The following is a 21,143-nucleotide window of genomic DNA, read 5'->3' as shown; positions in this document are numbered from 1 at the left end:
GCTGCTCAGCAATGCATTTCCATTGCTGTATTTTGTGCATCATAATGTGTCATACATTGTTAATTGGAGAAAATTTGTCTATATACAGTAGTGGAATGATCTAGGAATTTTTAGGTGTTCTACAACGGTCTTTTCTTGCGGGTGTCCCAACTTTTTTGGTATGTGTCAACTGCATTAAATTCAGAATGTGCATACTTGTAGGAAATGAAAAATTTATCTGTTTGACCATGATTATGTCTTTGTGGTGTATTCAATTGAATTTGGGTTGCAAAGGTGTTGCAGATCACTGTTTTCTGTTTTAGTCACATTTTACATAATGGCCCAACTTTTCTGGAATCTGGGTTTATATTGCACGACCCAAATTTTGCATATTTCTTTTCTTTTGTATCTCCATGCTTGTATCTTATATTTAAATGCTTATATCTTAAATCATAATGCTTCTGTTCTATGTGGGAGCATTTGTAAACACCCTGATCTTCACCTGTGGCTTGATGAAGTTTATCTGATTCTGACATTTAGCCATCAGTGTCCAGCAGATGGCACTCTTATCAATGTAATCCAATTTCAAACTTTAAAGTTCAGCCTAATGCTAAAAAATAATCAAGAGGAGGCATTCATTTATTTTACATCATTTATTCTGAAAACCACAAAAAAAAAAAAAAAAACAGATTATGAAGTACTTCTTTAAAAATCTATCACACAATCTTTCTAGTTTTTTTAGTATAAATAAATACAAAGGAGGAATCTGTTAGAAGTTAAAACATCAAAACATGTTCATTAATATTATATACAAAACAAAATGACTCTATACATAACCGCACTGAAATGAAATGCTTTACAAGAATATTTAGAGGAGAAATGACACTTTAATGAAGCAGATACGTCGAAATTTGACACATTCATTTTTCCTCTGCTTCCTCACATTGTCATGAAGTGCCATACTGTTCAGGGCTTTAGAAATTAGTTTTTATGTAAAAACAGCTCTCTTCTGCGCATGTTTAACTTTCTACAGGCTACGGTCAGTATTTACACACTTGGAGCAGTTTACCATTCACTCAAGAAAGTGAATAAAGTCATAAATAAGTGACTAATGAGAAGGAAAAGGCAGTATATAGGTCAACTTGTTAATGATTTTTACATGAAGCTCTAGCTTAGTTTGCTTCATTTGCTACATTCCTGAATATGAACTTTACAATGTCCTAACCCACTTTGGCAAAAACATCTGCACTTTGCCCCACATTTCTGTATCAATACAACGTCAATGTCGTAAACTCAGAGGTTATAAAAGTGATTGAAACAGGGCAGGAGAAGGAAACACACAAAGAACATTGTTAATAACTTCAAATGTACATCAGGTGACTGAGTTCAGCCAGCCTATCTACAGTAAAGCTAACATATACAGGCTCCTTCATACGTGTTTGTGGTTGACCACTTTAAGTGTTGACATAGTTGCAGTCCAAGAAGTATCAGCTCTGACATCCCAGACATTCATGAATCAGATGTTTTGCTGTGTGGTTTCAGTCTGTGTTGAAAGCGTTTGGCGGTTCTGGACACCTTCTGTGTGTTTCTGCTGCTCAGTCGCTTCATGACTTGATCTCGATGACTTTGATGAAAGGGAGTGGTTTGCTGGAGGAGGTGGACGGCTTGAGTGGTCTACTGTGGGGACAAGAAGAACAGAAATTGGTTTATTTTACATGCCTGTGTGAATTATTTTGCACTGTTTGACCAAATTAATACATGCAGGCATGCAGTGAGTCTGAAAATCACATCTGTTTCATTTGCTTCTATGTTAATTTGACATTTCTAACCACTGCAATAAAGGCAATATTTATCAACAAGTATAAGCAAGAAATGACACAGCAGAATTGGAAATCTGTCAAGAATGAGCTAACTTCAGATGTTATCAGAGTTGAGCTGCAAAAGGTTATTTTTACAATACAACACAATGTAATAATTGTTGGACTAAAAGTTCTTCATATATGTGTAGGAAAACAATAACACCTTCTCCACACATTTACATCTTTGTGGCTCTCCCTCCAGAGCTTACAGTTTCTACATAAATTACAAGTAAAGGCAGTAGCTTTTCCTTGTTGATGGCCCTACGACTCCATTTTTAAACAACTGGATTAATGAAATGCTTTCTGTTACGGCTAGAAAAACTGAGAAACAACAGAGCCAGCTACCACGACAAATTCAGAGTGACCTCGTCTCCTTTTATTAAATGTTAAAAACCCGAGTCCATCATAAAAAAGCGTTCCTTTATTCATGACAATATAAAGAATTATGTTGAACCAAGAGCAAAAGAACAATTTAAATTCATCTATTTATTTTGTCTCTTCCCCCCTTTTTAAAATTTACTTGGTCCTTCTGTCTAGTATGTTTACTGACTTGCTTCCTGTCAAAGTTAGTTATTTAATTTTACATGCTTAGTTCCCTATTCTTTTTATTTTTGTACTGTTCTTTTTCTTTTTTGTAAACTTTGTGTGTGTGGGTGGGTAGGTTAAGGGAACATTAGTTCCTTGGTTGTTACTGAAAAATGATAAAGTATTAGACCTTAGAAGTCCATGATCACGCTGGCGGTACATCATTGTACGCTATTTTTGTCACATGATTGCACACACACACACATTAAAAAAACAGATTTTAAAATGCAATCACTTTATGCGGAAAATTGTGAGTTTTAAGATCTCCTTCAGTTTTTATTAGATGTCAATAGGCCAATCAAAACAGGAAATATGTTCATTTGCATTTGATTTAATGGGGTACAGTGTTTCATACTGCATTCACAATTTTTTTGCACATCTTGCAAGCCACCTCATAAACACTATTTTCCTTTTTAAACATTCTTTTTTCTTCGTCTTTTGCACATATGTTCCTGTTAGTATCCTGAATTGTATGTGAACAAGCAAAACCATGCATAATAATGACTTTAAAACCACACAATGCTAACCAGACGGCGTAGATAAAATGAAGTGTTCAGATATGCCTCAGTAAAACTGCCGCCTAAGAAGACATTTGGGGTTGGGGCTTTTTGCCTTTACTGAGAGAGGATAGAGCAGTGAATAATGTAGGAAAAAAATGAATCAAAATCTGGGAATGACATGGGAAATGAGACACAGATTTGACTCAAACCTGCACTGCCTGCTTGGAAGACCAGCTTCCATACATGATGTGTGACCTAACTGCGAGGCAATATCCACCACTTGAAATTTCTGACATTTTCTGACCTTGTATATTAAGAGGGAGAGCAACATAAGCTACCTGTAGACAATCTGGGGGTTGCGTTCTGATGAAAGGTAAGAATTTGACCTCTGCCCTCCCAGGAAGTAGTCCATCTGGTCATGCATCTCTCGGTTCTGCAAACATAACAGGTCAGAGGTCAGTTCATGTAATAACGAGTTTAAAAAATCAAATGTTTTAACAAGGGTAGCATCTCTTTCCCTTTTATGTCCCTTCTCTCCCTGCATAGCTCAAACTGCAGATGGCCCAATCCCTTTTTTCTCCTCCTAATCCTGATCCTTCATCCACCGAAGAGCCACAAAAATAACTTTCATAAGGGATAAAAATAAGCATTCCTCACCTCCGCCTCTAAGAAAGCCACTTTCTCCTCTAGGTCTTTGATCACACGGTCCCTCTCCTGGATCACCATGCGAGAGTTCTGGAGCTAAAGACAGAGCAAACACACAGTCAGGCACCGAGCGACTCCATGTGCAAATATGATCACTGAGACGACGTGTTTGCTTTACTGAGTCTCACACATGTGCGCCTCACCTGCTCAATCATGTGTCTGACTTTCCTCTGCTGGCATTTCAGCATGTCGTCCAGATGGTGGATCTTTTCTTTGAGAACAGCCACCTCCTTCTCCAGCTGCTCTGCCCTAAAAATATACACACAGAGTTATAACAACCTAATCCTGAGATGATCGTCAGATCTTAACGTATTGTTTGTTGGAGTGTTAGCTCACCTCAGGTCCCCTTTCTGGCCCTCCTCTCTCAGCTTTTGCAGCTCACGTAGTTCCTCCTCCCGGTTGCGGATGGCTTCTCTCAGAGTGGCACTCTCCTGCTCCATCCCTCCAAGCAGCCTCTGCAGCTCCTCTATGCGCTGGTCTTTCTTCTCGTTGACTTCTTCTGCAATCTTTAACTTCTGCTCTTGGCTGCTCAAATGCTCCCTCAGCATGCTGCCTTCAGCCTAAAGGAAACAGGATGAAAAATGATTGACTCTGCTCAGTCAAAATGCAGTAAAGATCACTACTTATGATGCAAACTGGATGTTCAGTGTGGATAATGTTACCTGAAGCTTCTCTTTCTCCTCTTGGTGCTTCTTTTCTGCCTCCTGGAGCTGTGCATACAAGCGCTTACTGACCTCCCTCAGCTTGTTTCTCTCTGCTTCTTCATCTGCGTCCTATTAGGAGAGAAAATTAAGTGTTAGATCAGGAGATCAACACTGAAATGTCCTGGAGAGGCCCAAATTGGAATCCAGATCTCAAGTCCATTGGGACTTGAGGACTGAGCACATAAAGGGGTGTTCACTCCTAATCCAGCTGTGGCCAAATGTGGAAGGCTCAAGGCTGTAAGTGCTGCAAAAGTGGGATAAATCAGTTCCAGATAATCTTTTTGTGTCATGCTGTAAACAACTACACCTCCCAAGTAAATCAGCTTCAAGAAGCAACACCCCTTTTGAATGACCATTATAAAACAATTAAAGTGAAAATTTATCAGATTATATTGCACACTGGTGTGCTGAGAAACAATAACTTTGTAAGGGATGGCAGCTGCACAGATGGATGTTTTAATGCTGATGTAATATAAAGTCTTGTTTTCGTTTCAAATGAGCTCAGTGGGTTTGGCTGTCATAAAGAAACCAGGCGTGTCTGCGTGCGTCACTGGAGGAGAGTTTCCCTCCTGTTTGTGTAACACTTCTTTATGAGCCAGCAGTGTAACTCACTAATAATTGGACCAGTTAATAGTGGTGCCAGGCCTGTTTGTTGTATTTGTACACACAAACATTAGGCACGCAGACAGTAGTGGTTGTTAAACGTGCTCAAAGATGGCAACAAAACCGTTAAAGGAGAGCAAACTTTGGAACGCTGGAAACAATAAGCACATGTGGAGAGGAACAGAGTGTGCTGGAACAACATACACCCTGAGGTGCCATAGGCATTTTCATTCCCAGCTTCATCACGTTTCACTCTTTATCCTTACACCTCTCTCTGTTTGACTTTGGGTGCTGATTGCTTTGCACGAAAACATGCCTGGTACATGCATGCTGGATTTAAAAAACTTTTGTGTTCTGTTCAGACTGTTAGCCATGAGTTTAAGCAGAAGTTGTGCACATTAGAGTCTGCTCACCTGCCCATCAGCTTTAGGTCCAGCTTTGGAAGTGGATGAGCTCTTTTTAAAGGGAACACCAACTTTCCACCCATTTGTGTGGGGCTGGGAAGAGAAAAGGAGGAAGTGTGTGAGGAAGCAGTGAAAGATGGAGGTGTAGATACATGGAGGGAAATGCCATTGAGTACAAAGGATGTGAGAATAACAGAGCAGCTGAAAATAGATCTACCTTGCTTTTGGCTGCCATCTGCTCCCTCAGTGTCTTCAGGCAGTACCTCACCTGTTTGAATACACACACTTTGTGAGCTATTTTTCTATTAAATATATGCTTAGAAAAGTAAGCATGGAGGAGACACAGGGCTGTACATGATGAAAATTGTAATATAATCCAGATCCTGTACTAGTGGGGCCTTTGGAGCCACATTTAACTGACCTCCTGTATCTGTGAAACTTCATCCGACAGCATCTTCAGGCTCTGATCGTGCTTCTGCTGCTCTTGTTTGCGTGCCTCTAAATAAACCTGGCACAAACGGAGATACACAGATGTTAAAAGCAAATATAGCTAATCACAGAACAAACATACGCCATTTATTTCTTTTTAAATTATAACACGAGCACCGCACCCACCTTGATAACTTCCACCTGCTCCTCTGTAGATTTGACCGGCTCTGGAGTCAGAGATGTCCTGTTGATGGGCGGCTGCACCAGTGCAAAAGCTCGTCCGATAGGCTGGAGATAAGAGAGCAGAGGAGTTATGCATGATGTCTAGGTGTGTGCAGGTGTGTGTGATGTCTGTCATGGTTTGTGTGAGTTAGGGCTGGACCAATGCTAGAATTTCAATATTCCATAAATTATACCAGAGCTGAAAGTAGTACAAGAATGTAAAAGCACAATTACACACAAGCCAATAAATCAACTCAAGTAAAATTAGAAATTGATTTATGTAAAATTTACTCAAAGTACGGAGTACTTGGTTGTCATCTTAAGAAGTAAAAATTGATCCCTGCATCATGTGCAGAGTAAAAACAAGAGAACGTGAATCGACCACCAGGTCGTTTAATTAAAGAAACAACTTGACAGTGAAGGGCAGAGGGATGGTTAATTTTGCATCAAATGTGGAGTCGTCTTCTCGCTATAAGCTAATCACTATTATGAGCCAAACAACTGTCCAGTTTCATGCTCCAGAGCAGTGGGGGCAACTGGCAGTCTGGGAACCATATTCAGCCAGGAAGCTAGGCTATACACCACAACAGATGGGTACGATTTCGCCGGGGAAATTGTTACTTTTGGTAGAAATGTGCCACAAAACAATGCTGGCTCAAATGTACACACTATAAAAATGTTTTAAGCATTTTATTTTACAGTTTTTCTCCATTGGTTTGGCTCATTTCCGAAATTACATTATCAAAATAACATGGACAAACCTCCAAACCACTAGGCAATTGATCACAACAGAAGTGAATTTCTCTTCCATTTCATTAAATTGTAAATGTCTTAGTACATGTCTCAATGTCTCAGTACATCGTTGCAAATGATTAAGTACAGATAGCCTGCATTTAGCACAATTTCCAAGTGAATAGATCTTGTTGATCTAAACTGATTGTTGACTTCTCACTCTTTGTTCTCTCTCCAAAACATGTCAGCATCATTTCATCGTATAAGTCATCACATGCACAATAGTCTGTTTAATTGTCAAAATTAGTCAAGAACATACTGTAAAACCATGAATACCATCCATGAATCTCTTGGAACATTGGATAAATTGATTAATTGACAGTCAGGTGAAACTAGAACTTGACTGACAAAGGAGGAGTTTCACGCATCTCAGATGACCAATCAAACTGTGTTTAGTTACCTTTTTACTCTGATGTACAAATGAGCCAAACCAATGGAAAAAACTGTAAGTAACTTCCATACATCAGAGTAAAAAGAAAATGTATACAGCACAACATTCTGTAATATAAACACATAAACAAAAAACAAGTTCTGTTGTGAACAATTGCCAAGTAGTTTGGAGGTTTGTCCATGTTATTTTGAGAATGTAATTTCGATTTCAAGAAAAGAGCACAACTAATGGAGAAAAACTGTGCGTGACTAAAAAGTTAGAATTTTCTTGGCAGTATGAGTGCAATGTGTGATGTCAAACCTTGCCTTGGAGGCTACTCTTACCATGAAATCTGTTTTTTTTTTTTTCTTTTTTCCCACTTTTATACACAATTGTATTCTGTTAGCTAGACAAAAAACTAACACAGTAACCATTGTTAATGAAGGACTGGGCTAAGACTGAGAGGTGGACTTGAGGGATATTTCAATGGTCTTCTGCCATAGTGACAAAATATCAAAACATTTTGACTTGCAGTGCTTACACAATGCCAAAGGGACAATGCATTTTGGGAGCACTGACTATTTATATGAGATTAGAATTTAGTTTTGACAAATGAGTGAACTGTCTTGGGAGGGATATGAGCTATTGCAGGTGAGCCATGGTGTTGTGCTGAACCATCCAGGTTATTTTGGCAAAAGCACCAAGAGTGTTGAGAACGTCCGGGCTGTTTAAAGACATAAGCCAAAGCTACTGAGAAGGATCTTTGCATTTTTGGTGGCACTGACTATTTATATGGGAAAGGAATTTAGTTTTGAAGCATGAGTGAACAGTTTTGGAAGAGATATGAGCTTTTGCAAGCGAGCTATGGTGTTGTGCTGAACTGTAAGACTGTTTTGCCAAATGATCTTAGAGTTTTGAAAATGTAATTTCTGTTTCGAGAAATGAGCCAAACCAATGGAGAAAAACTGTAAACCCAGAAAGCCTTGGTGTTTTTGTCCCTATTTTGCAATGCAAGTGTACTAAGCCTGCAAAAACACAGAGACCTTCTGAGATTGAAATAAAACACAATAAAACTTTTGATAGTGCGTATGTTTGATGCAACATTGCTTTGCAGCCCATTTTCACCAAAAACTCCTAATGCCACTACTACTGCTAGGTATCTCATATGACTCAACTTCCAAAATACTGAAATATCCCTTTAAGCATCACTATTTACATTTGCACAATGGAAGTTATGTATTTGTTCCTTTTTTAAATTAAAAGTAATTACAGTTGTTTTATTGAAAATATTTCACAATTTGTAGAAATTTGGCCCTCTCAGTAACCAGAGTTGCCCATTCCTGCTTTAGACGCATTGCTCTGCTCTCTTTTTTTCCCTTACTGATTTTCATTTGTCACTCACTTACAGGTGCTATGTGAAGTAAAATAACTAATTACAAAAATTGCATGTACAAAAAAGCTCCTCAATTACAGGAAAATGAGTAAAAGTAATGCTATGTCCCATCCCTGAATACTAATAAAATCAAATAATATCAATACCTGTTTGGATACCAAGGCATCAAAAATAAATCCGTTGCTCACTTATATTGGGTAATTTATGTTTTTAAATACAAACACTTGACATAACATAACATAACATAACGTGACATAAATGTGACTTGTGAATGTGAATGTTTCAGCACTTCTCTTTTAATCTTGCAGCAACTTTAGGATAAATATGACCAAAGATCTTTTACTCTGACAGCCTCAGTGTGACCGTGGGTGGATGGGTGTGATACATTTCCAAACCTCATACGCAAACGAGTGAAGTCACTGAGCTTTTGCTGGCGTTGGAGGAACAGTTGGAGCACGATTGCACAACAATTTTTGGAAAGTCAGCCAGGAGTAGTTCCTTTAATAACTCATAAACTATCTGCTAAGAATGTCTAATATGAATGATGGATGCAGTATATTCATCTTCTCTTTTCCTCATCAAACTATTCCTATGTGTGTATGACTAACATCAGGTCTCTATAATTAGCATGGCCATAATCACTACCAAGGCTGACTCATGAGCATCTGGTGCTACTTTGGTAGTCTGTCATGGTCAAACCAAAAGTAGAGACATGCATGTATGAGAGGGTGGGGAGATGTTATGTAACTCCACTGCTCTGGTGGTCTTTTTTTTCCTGTAAATTTGGCGCTGGGTTTGGTAGAACAATGGCTGTCTTCTTGTAAGACCCAAGTTGCCTTGTGTGGGAACATAGCTAATGAAATACTGATGGCAGCTATGGCATGTTTACAAGCGCACTGAATTTCTGTACAGTATGTGGGCAGGAATGTGGTGCAGTATGTACTACTCCCCCGCTTGATATCAGCGATCATTGCAGGTTAATTCAGAAATTTTATTGACAAACTTTCTCATCCAAATATGGTTAAAATGATGAGCTTTTCACCTCTGCTGTGCTAGATTTCCACTTCAAAGTTTTATCCCCACCTTAGAAAGAATCCAAATCCAAAAAAGATGAAAACTTTTCTGAATCTGATTACGTAACATCAATGCTCAAGAATCCATTCCATGTGTTCAATCAGTCATTAATTAATTGTCTCCTACTTCTGTTCTCCAGGGTTCTCACTCCTCTCAACATTGGTGTTACAGTCCATATCATTCCCTGAGTAATCAGGTGCAGGAAGTTCCTCTTACCTTATCCCTGTGCTGCTCTCTGCTCCTCTCCGTTGGGCTCTGGTTGTGAAGTGTGAGCCGCAGTCTCCTGCACCCGTCCTGGAACAAAGGCAATGAAGAAATGAGTGACTTCCACAAAGAGACCGTTATGTGATGGAGAGGCAGATCGAGAACTATTTCGAGGAGGAGAGGGGAAAAAGAGGAGGAGAGACTGAGTCATACTCACTAAATGAAACAGAACAGGAGGGAGAGAAGGGGAGGGGGTCCGGTAAGAGAGAGGGGGGTACGAGCGTCAGAGAGAAAGTTAAGTTTTTCACAGCTGCACAGAGACAGATTGTTTGATTTAAATTGTGTGCTATAGACGTCAGAGGGACTTAAGGCGGATACTCTCTAGGCGCTCGCAGCCAATGGGAAGCAGCGCCTGGATTTCTGGGAAAGCGGGCAGATAATGTATTGTCAAACAAGACGGAACATTTCCATGGAAACAAAACCTCACAGTAGCCATAAACAATCGGGCAGTGGAGAGCTTAAAGCCTGTCAGAGAAAAATAATGCACAGATGCAACACTCGAAAAAAACTCCTTAAAAAACAACACAAACAAACTTATTCTCAGGGGGGAAGTCATGAACAGGAAACTTCTGGAGTGTATGTGTGCCGTCCACCACAGGGAAACCCCTGATACACAGCGTGTGAGAGAGAGGGAGTATGCGGATGTGAGGGAGGCGGTCAGAGACATTATATAACACTGTGTTGTTTATTTTCCACTGTCCTCTCTGTGTCATGTCATCTCTTAGACACAACATGCCAAAAAAAAGTCTGTAATTTACTGCTGCGGTTAAATATCGTAAACAAACAAACACACGTGCAAGCTATTAGAAAAAGGCAGACACACCCATATTATTAGATGTATGGCTTTTTTTATAAAATTGATAAACTAGGCTAATAAGTAACAGAGGCTTCCCTGGAATTTGGCGAGTAATCAAACTCTGTGTGCATTTGTGTGTGTAAGCGCTTTGTATCCTTATTAGGCCTCCATACTTTCCCTTTGTTTTCTTTTGGTACATAACCTCCAGTACAGAAGGCTGCTGCTCTCTGATACCTTGTATGTCCTGTTTGGACTACCAAAGACAATGTTGAGACAGCTGACTAAACAATACAGACCTATTAAGAAGCTCTTATGAAGCTTTTGATCATATCATATGAACCTTGTTTGTTAATGGAGTTTACCCTGTTGAGGGGAAAAACATGTTTGATTTAATCATGGGAAAAAAATTACAACAAGTGCTTGGGAAATAAAACTTAATTTTAGCAGTACAGTTATGTAACATAACTGAAAAGAGAGTTTAATTCACGAAAATATATCAAAAAACGTTTTTGCTATTTTTCAGTTTGGGCAGATTTAGTTTTTTCTTTACTTTGTCTCAAAGCTCCTGTGACTAACTTTCAGTTTGTGCCATTTTAGTGCTCCCTTGTGGACAAGATAATTGGTCTTCATAGATTTTGTCCCATCCTGTGTGTCCCATCCTTATTGATGTGCGTGAACAGCTAAAGTCGGATACTTAATTATCAACATATTTCACCTCAAGCTCCCAATACTGGTCAAACATGCCGTCTGGACTGTTACACAGCTGCCTGCAACAATGCTCTTTACTCCGTTATAAACAGTCTCTAACTGATAGCACATACGACGGTCCAGAGGGACGCTTCTCCAGACATTTGTTGCTTATCAGGCAGCTGTATGCACTCTTTTTAAGCAATCCAAGACACAAATTTTTGAATTAAATGCCAGAAAATCTCTGCATCATTTGGGTAATTGATGCAGTTCAACCTATAAAAAATCCTCACTGCATACATAGTTTTTTCCTCCATCAAATTCTGCTAAATTATCATTCTTAAATAATGAAACACCATCTCATGAAGACAGTTTTAGCACTATTTTGAACTAGAAAATCGGGCTAAAGTTTTCCAGAGGCTGTGTCGTATTAGATTCATGTATAACTTGAAGCACTGAGTCACAATATTCAACACAGGAATGATGACATTTGCATGCAAAGAGGATCAAAATGCGGTGGTGCTAGCACTGTCCACATACAGTAAACCACATTGGTCTCAGAATGACTTACGTGAATAGAATTCTAATCTGTTTGATCGTATAGAAAATTAAACACCGAGTGGAACTACTGTGTTTTTCTGACACAAAAATCTCCTTTTGCTAGCAGTGGAAAATACTATAAGCTTGACTTTGTGTGACACCCCCCCCCACCCCCCCCCACCCGTCTGCAGTGGCCTCAGGCATTAACAATATCCCTTTAGAAACCTTAAGCTTGTTACTGATGATCTCGATTACTTTTGTTTGCCACATGGCATTAATATTAGCTAATCATAATAGCTTAAATAACCTAAAATAACAATTGATGCCTTTATTTATCACCTACCCATTATAGTCCCAACAGAGAACATATCTATTTGAATTAAAACAATTTATTTAGCCTTACCAACCTGTTAATCATCTCAAACTTTGTAAATATTTGTGTTTTTGCTATTTAGTCACTGAAAGTCACTCATTATGGCACTTCAGTTATACTTTTTTTTTTTTTACAGACTTAGACTTGTATTATGATTTTGGTTATAATTCAGATTATTACTTAGGTTAATTTACATTTGTAAACATTATTTTTTGCAAAAGACACTTGTATAGCCTGAAAAAATAGCAAAAACGTGCAGAAAGTTGAACTTAAGATACTACAGGTATATACTTTGCAATTTAGCCACAAAATACAACTCTTGTAAAGATAATGTTTTACTTTTTATCACGTTGGAGTTATTTTAAGAAGATTTGTAAAACCTTAAGATAATAGAAGATACTACAAGGGGGTTTTAGTGTTGGTTAAGACTTGTTCAGGTAAATTTTGACCCAAAGACTTCACAAGGGTTAACATTTTTAATGTAAAAAGCTAACCCCATTGGCGTTTCTAAATATTTCAAGGCAAGAAAAAGACTATTGACTATTGATTTATGTGACTTAAAAATGCACTACTCACACTTATCTTGGACAAAATCAGCAAAGGGATACTGCTTTGTCAACAGGGGGTGCCAATATCACTATATCAAAAGCTCCTGGCAGGAGCTTTAAGTTGGTTGTTGAGAGCAAAAAGATATTTGATAAATGACGTCCTTACACCTTTTATATAAATGCAATAAATGACTTATATTTGGCTCCAGGAAAACTTTGACAGACTTATTCCACTTGTCATGGAATAATGCAAACACTTGTGCCCATTATTTTGTCTTGGCAGATTGCCAAGTGGCAAAAAAGGGAACTCAATGTTATCTCTCAATGTTGCTGATATGCAGAATACACTGGCCTTGATGTTAGCCAGACAGGAGAACTAGTTTGTGTTGCATAACGTCCTGATAAAGTGAGGTCATAAGAGAACAGTGCCTAATAGACCACAGGCAGCCTTTATGATTGGCTGGTTATCTGTCCAGGAAGTACAATATCAGTGGGAAAACCAGAGAGGGACAGAGGGGGTCAAAATTAGATGAGAACAATGGAAAGGTCAGAGGAAATATCCTATTAGCTGTGGTGGCGGTCCAACTATGTCAAAAGAAAACTTAAAGTGAAAGCAAAGAATTCCCCCTCTTGGTAAAGACGCTTTCTGTTGAATTCACACCTGAGAGCTTTAATAGGGCACAACCATGAGGGGAGGAAGAGAGCAGAGTGGAGAGAAAAGAGGGAACAGAGGGAGTGTTGTGAAGAAGGAATTCATCATTATACAACTTTTCCAGCCCTTCATAGACATCCAAACAAAGACTCAGCTAATCCTCGCCCTGCCAGCGACTATTTACACACATGCCCCTCTGCCTGCTTTCTCTTATATCCACACACACACAGACACAAATGCCACCTCCAAATACCATAACCTGTAATTCTAGACTTGACGAGAACACGGACAAAGGGACCATTTGGATGTGATCACGGCAGTGACGTTCCCCGCACACGTACGCACCCTTTCAGATGCAGGAAAACACACTCAGAGATACACACAGCGGACAAAAGTACACACTACCTTTCGAGCAGAACAGAAACCTGAGACTGAGCTCACAGATACAGCGGGCACACTGCTGGCTGCTGCCACAAAAGATCACGGGGGTTTGGCCAAGCTGAAAGGCTTCAGGGGATGAAGACACTTTTGTTTTGGAGGTCTGTAAATCATCCAATTTAAATTACCCAGGAAGTGACCTCCAGGCTGGGAATGCTGCTGATAAAAACATTGAATTGGGCCAAATAAACAAAAGGTCACTAAGAGAACTGAAACACCTTCAAAATCATCGTTATAGAAATGGTCTAGTTTTACTGACTCAGGTAGCAGCATGGATCTTTGCCATAAATAGTAAAACATGTTGTTGTGCTTCCAGGTGTAGCACCTACATGCCACAAAATCATTCCTCAAGTTCATGTTTGTGTGTGAAAATGTACCTTGTTAAATCACTCCAACTCTCTTATCCACAGCTTTCTCTTCTACCTGCTGCACAGATGTCACTTTTGTCTCGTGTCCAAATGATTTAAAAACCTCAGAGGCAACAGGTGTGAGCCGATAAAGGCTCAATACACTCTGCCTCATTTACAAGGTTTGTGTGGTTTACACCTACATATGGAAGAGGTTAAAAATATATGCATGTATTTTTAACAAGCTTTCCTCTGGGTTTTAATAACCTTGATTAACAACTTTGTACATTAACCCTAGAAGTTCTATCATGCCTTCACTACTGCAAAGGAAATCTGCTGTTTTAAAACCCAATCTTGACACTGGTAGTTGGTCTGAGCAGTCATTTACAATAAATAACTAGAAAAGCACTCGGAGATGGCAGACCTCCGCCATTAGCCCTATCCCCCAATAGTAAAGAATACTTTAAAAAATTCCTGAACATTTCATCAAAAACCGTCCACAACTTTTTGAGTTATGTTGCTGACAAACAAACTAACAAACCCTGCCAATCACATAATCTCATTGGTGGAGGTAAAAATCATAAAAATTCATTTAAAAAAAAAGTCACATTTCAAATTATTATAAATATTTGATTACATGTTATTATTTTAAGTCTCAGACATCATGAAACGCAGACAGAAGTTTGAACTTATGTCACCTTTTTTATCACTAACAGATGAATGAACCTGGTGTTGGGGTTCAACTGGTGTTAGATTAACTGATGATACTCCGTTAAACATTTTACTATGCTGCTTCCTTCACAGACAAGTTATACAATTTTATGAGTGTCTTCTGAGATTTTAATGCTACTTGGAAAGAGTTTGCTGGACCACAAAGTATACTAACGGAGATGAATATAAGAAAAGAGATTTTATGTGACTTTGCAGATGCCTGATCAAAACAAAATAACCTTCAAGGAGTCACAAACAACCACAAAGAGAGGCTACAACGACTCACAACACAAATACAAAGACACAAAAAAACTTCAAAGAGAAACAATCAACCACAAAGAGCGGCTACAACGATTCAACAAAACTACAAAGACACAACAGTCACCATAATAAACAAACTACTAGAGACACAATAAGCCACATGGTCAACTTAAAAATGATAAAAAAAAAAATAAAAAAAAACATAAAGATGACAAACAACTATGAGGACATCCATGCCTAAAAGAATACATGAATGACTCTTTAGATCTTAGGAAATTAACTCATTATCAAAGGAAGCCATCATGGGCAACTCAAGATGATAACATAAACAAGCACAGGTCTCAAGATAACAACCAGAATTTTCTCAGGGTAAAAAAGACTTAAATACATTGCATTGCATTGAATGTATGACCACTGAGGCTTTCTGTACAAATGTCTAAGGAGATACAAATGACTTCAAAGTGACAGAAAAGTAAAAGGAATGAGTTAAAATAGTTATTATTAGTTTTTAATAAAGAAAAATCACATGTGGGAAGTCTGTGACCATAGTAAACTCATTAACCATTTGTTACTGCTCATTCCTTCATGAAGGATCCATCTCTAGGTGAATTCCTTTAGAATTCATGTTGTTATTCCCTGGGCAGTGACTGTCAGGCTCAGACTTTCAGTCTATATTAAAAGGTTAAATCTAAGGTAATGTTATCTTTAAAGAGAAAACAGGTCAAGCTGTGATGTTTGAGTAAAGGCTTTGGGTGTGTTTTACCATCATGTGAGAAAAAATTAACAGGTTAAAGCTGAAGGTAAATAGTTAGACTGGAAAACATGGATCCCAGTCAAGACATGAACGCTAAATTAGAGCAGACTTCACATAAATTTGTTTGTTTTTCCTTTTCTGTGTTGCGTGCGATCCAGGCATTCTTTGTCATTCATGTTGTGAGTCTACATACATTTATCTGTAGGTCATATTTGGCACATTTCCAGCGAGTAACGTCACACGCTCCTGACTGAGACGCTGTTGGAGGATGAGGATAGACGGAGGGAATGTGCTCAGTCACACAAACCAGGGAGACAGTGTTATGTGAAATTCAGGAAAACAAAACTCCCCTACACTGGGTTTTTAAGAAGGAGGCACTGTGAAAAGGAAATTCCAGATAACATCAGATTTCTGATGAAGTGTCAAGGTCGGGCCTAGATGTTCCCACTCTTTCTGAATGTCAGATCATACCATCTCAGTTCCAGAGAAGCCACTTATCAACTAAAAATGAATACATCTGAAGGGCATTGGTCACACTCCCTCCTCTTGTGTATCTGGTAAACTATTAATCCTGATTAACAGGAAATAGTGTCATTTTCTATAAAAGACACTATGAAATGTTACATGTAAAAGTAAAACAGGCCTTGTTCATTTGCCTCCACTTTTATGACTTAATCAGATATGTAAATACTGGACATGTCTATTTGACTGGTGAATGTGGCAGATGAGGATGAACTGGTTCTCTGTATGAAGCTGATACAATGTGCCATGTTAAAAAGTAATGTTTGATTACCAAATGAGAGCTAAACCAATATCAAACATTGCCACACAGCACATTCCTCAGCACAAATAATCAGTTTTATTACGTGTTTATGTGTGGAGCTGTCCTTTGGCCTTCTGTGGCCCTTGTAGCTACAGTTACACAACAGAAACTGATACTGAGTCCAAACCAGTGACACAATAATGTCTGGAACTGTTACTCTTCACAGTTCATGACCAGTTTGACTTCATGTATGAAATCAGCAAAGTTGGGACATATTTCTTTTTTTAGAGGACATGATCTAAGAAATTAGTTCAATGTACCGTGTTGTTGGCAGGTACTAAACTCTGCAGGAGGCTGCTGATAAGGGGAAAGCGACATGTTGCTCTGCAACCTCATAAAACTCACAGCAAGTTAACCGTTTACTTTGCTAGGCAAGGTAAATGATTCCTCCTAAGGTTGTCATGGTACCAGAATGAGTAAAACGTATCACTTTCCATACCACAGACACAAATAAAATTCTATGGCAGGGGTCATCAACTACATTTGTACAAGGGCCAGCTGTTTCCTTGACAGGCACTTTTCTGGTCGAACTCTCTCTCTCTCTCTCAAAAAAGGAAAAAAAAAAGAAAAAAAAATCAACATTTTTGTTTAAAAAATTGTATTTTTTTCAGCCTCTTTTAGTGAGATCATTCCCAAAACCACTGCCAGCCACAAGGGGGCGATTGAGATATTTTAGTTGAAGATTTCTGGGGCTGTCATGTCACTGGGTTTGATGCTAACATCCCAAAATGCCTGAAGCAAAAAATTTACACAGAAACCGGCATCATCATTAATCAAGAAAGGACTGATAAGTCTGAATACTTACTTAAACACGTGTGTTTGTATCATATTTGCTAGTAATGGCTGACAAATGGATTGTTTTAATCTTGAAAGTTTAAAAAAAGAAATATTTTTCCTTTGCACATGTTCTAAATTTAAAAATGTTCTGTGGACCAGATTGAAAGATGTGGGCCCTAGGCTACCAGTTGATGATCAATGGTCTATGGCATCCCAAAGTATCTGACTTCTTGTTTTTGTTCATTAAAAACAAGCAAACTCCCATGTTTAGTCTACACCGAACACATTAAGAAAGTTCTGAAAGATTGCGATTGTTTTTGAGCACGTTTTATTGCAGGGTGGTGACCGGGACTGTGGCTCCGTAGGTAGAGTCACAGCCGGGACATCATGAGTTCAAACCCCTAGGTCCTATTGTCAGTGTTGACGTGTTCTTGGGCAAGACACTAAACTCCTATTTCTCTGTCAGCGGCGTGTGAAATTGCATGGTTTAGGTCTGGACAGCTAATCAAATTGTCCTGCAATTGCCAAATCGCAGAGGGTGCAATATTTCCTTGACCTGCAATGGGTTTCAAAATTCCAGCTTAATGCATTTTTTGCCACAGAGATGTTATGCTCTACACGTTATGCAAACGTTCAGGTGTCACATTTTATTAGAATTGCTTGCAAAAAATCCTTCTTTCCCTGTTTTTGTAGATTTTTGTCTTATTAAAAATGACCATTCCCTTCAATACAAACTTTCATACAAAAATTTGCAATGAGCCATAATACCACAATTTGATATTTTTTCTAAATTGTTCGTTATAACATAGAGATTGCTTGTTTATTGAAAATTACATAAGATGAGGAACTTCAAGAATTATCACACATAAAATTGCAATCGCAATATTTAAAAAAAAATAAAATTCACAAGTAGATTATTTTCCATTCAGCCCTAGTATGGATGCATATGAATGACTCTACACAGCAGGTTCTGCCATCAGTGTGTGAATGTAAAGTGAATGGTCTGTGTCACCTGCAGTGTGCAGGTGCACTCTGGTTAGTCAGACGACTTGAAATGCACGATACAAGCTCAAGCCCATTTACAATTTACAAGCTTAATTTAGTCAGTGGCACCTCCTCTGATCTTGGTCTTTATTTGTCTGAGACAAAAGTAACTTTTGACTTTTTCTGAGATGCCTAAAAGACTTGGGAATGACATTTGGCATTGTGAATTTAAATGGATAATCACCACTCTTTTTCTCTCTTGTTTTCAGCAGCTTATTGTTAAATGTGACAAAAATCTGTGTTTACAAAAATAAGCTTCAGTACTATTTCTATTTTACTAATCATTAAAAGAAATAAAGACTGTATGATTTTAAAACATATCCAAAAGTATCAAAAACAGCCTCCCTAACAGACATAGAAGAGCTCATCATTTCACTGAGCATATGGCAGAGGATGAGCTGCAAATCAAGGAAGTGTGAATATCTCCCTACTTAACACACATTTCCATGCACAGGTGGTGCACATAATGCACAAAAGGAGCTTTTACAGGTTTATTTCGTGAGCTGCATCCACTGTCTGTCACTATTACAACAGTAAGCCCTGACATGATGCAGCAGAAGCACCTGTGACAGGCACAGATGTTGTTTAGACAACTTCCCAGCTGATGTCTTTATCTCTGTGCTAGCACTTAGACTCAACACCAAGGCCAGAGATCTCATAGGAAATTCACTAATAGCGAATTAAGCCTGATATTTTATGAGAAGGTGAAGCAAAAATCACATGAGCAGGTCCACACTAAAGGCAGAGTCTCGTTAGATAGGAACACTAATTAATGGTGGGGAAATTATAGCTTTTTACACAAAATGCATCTGCAAGGGATGTAAATAGACATAGCAACCATGTTTCAGCAAGAAATCCTACAAATATGTGAATAATGTCGAGCAACTTACCCCATATTCTTGACTTCTGATGTCTTCGAACGTGCACAGACTTCTCGTCACTCCGTTCATTTTTTTAAAGAAATAAATACGTCGACAATAAACTAATAAATAAATATTAAATCGTACTTCAGAAATATTCCTTCGTTTGACCAACTTTCTTGGTGTTTGTCCTCGCTATCTACCGCTGCCGTTATCACTCCTCTCCCTCAGGCCGGTGTCTGCTCACCGCTCTCGGAGTCGGTACATGAACTTTTCTCATTACGTAGACGCCAGTGGGCGGGGGCTCGTGCGTGAGCTCGAAACCTGAACCCGCCCAAGCCGGTAAACCAGATCCAAATAGGGAAACCTAGGAAAGAAGAAAAATGTCTGAGAGGGGAGGGTCTACCAAGAGCAGATACCTGCTGCTGGAACAAACTGCTCCAGAAAGTTTATTAATAATTATCACACCACAGAGATGTTCACAGAGTCCATTTAAGGTCGGAATACTGAAGTCTATCTCTGTTCAACTATGGATGATAGACTGTAGCATCACGGGGCTCACTTTACTCATGAATCATTAATTCACAAGGTTTAACCTCTGACTGAGCCCGTTTAAGTAACAGCTATTAGCTTTCAAATCTATGGAAAACAGGCTCTCTTGTACAGTGATTTACAACACTTTTAACAGGGATTTTCACATTTATCTTTTGGGACATGCTGATATTGCACTTTCCATCGCTTACCCTTTTCTTATCCCCCCCCAAATTTTTCCCAATGTGTTTGTTTTATTCAGAAACCTACTTTTATTCATTTTTAAATGAGAATTAGTGAGCAGAAAACATTATCTGAGGCTACCACAGGGAACATCATGCTGAGCTTTCTTTTTGCTCAAAGTTGCATTGTGGTTATACAACACATTCTTTTCTGTTCAGCCAACAAGGACAATGCAACATCAGGACAAAAAGTGCACACTTGTGAAAATAGCCAAGTTAGGCTTATGAACAAAAATCCTAAAAAGACCCTAAAAAGGTTCCACAAAGAGCTAAATACTTGACAAAATACCTTCAACAGTGCCACCGTTTTTTTCTATCATTTTTCCTTATCCATAGTCATTTAAGTTGGCTGCTCTCTCTGCCTGAAATCACCTGCAAATCAGAGAAAGTTTGGAGGCAAACATCTGGCTGTAGGTGTTTGGATTAACTTACATATGGGGTCGATTTTGGTGATATTTGCTGCTGAAATCTGCTTGTGTCTCTAAATGCATTTGTCTGTGTATCTTGTGCTACGTCTGTTGTGTATGACTGCTCTCTGTAACTTAGTTAACTGTACTGCTGTCTGTCTTGGCCAGGACACTCTTGGAAAAGAGATTTCTAATCTTCTTTCTAATCTTTATAATGGTTTTCCTGGTTAAATAAAGGTTTAAAAATATATTTTCATTTGGTTCAAAAACTGAATTTAAGCCAACACTTTTTATCCCATTGTAAAATCCATCCGATGATATTTTTGTTAATTTACATAAATGTTCATTTTATTCTGACAAAACAAGTCTATTTTGGTCTCAGAGGTCCCCAAAACATGCCTGTGAAGTTTGTTGCTGAAAAAAACACTCCAGTATTGGATTTTTGCATGTCTAAATATCTCTCTGTTTC

At 38.5% G+C, this 21,143-nt stretch overlaps 1 protein-coding gene across 1 annotated transcript; it reads right to left on the bottom strand.

The window, feature by feature from the left end:
* Positions 1–617: 617 nt before the first annotated feature.
* tuft1a (tuftelin 1a) lies at positions 618–19,746 on the bottom strand. Its single transcript, XM_041792887.1, has 12 exons — positions 19,525–19,746; positions 9,836–9,913; positions 5,955–6,056; positions 5,761–5,847; positions 5,557–5,607; positions 5,349–5,432; positions 4,291–4,401; positions 3,965–4,188; positions 3,772–3,877; positions 3,581–3,664; positions 3,262–3,356; positions 618–1,656 (listed from the first exon to the last, which is right to left on the bottom strand). Exons 1-12 carry the CDS (start codon positions 19,582–19,584, stop codon positions 1,584–1,586), a joined length of 1,155 nt encoding a protein of 384 aa, XP_041648821.1. The 5' UTR covers positions 19,585–19,746; the 3' UTR covers positions 618–1,583.
* Positions 19,747–21,143: the final 1,397 nt, after the last annotated feature.

This window comes from Cheilinus undulatus, linkage group 8 (assembly GCF_018320785.1).
Source record: "Cheilinus undulatus linkage group 8, ASM1832078v1, whole genome shotgun sequence".
Taxonomy (NCBI): domain Eukaryota; kingdom Metazoa; phylum Chordata; class Actinopteri; order Labriformes; family Labridae; genus Cheilinus; species Cheilinus undulatus.
The sequence above is the reverse complement of the archived record's forward strand: the minus strand, read 5'-3'. Positions and strand labels throughout refer to the sequence as shown.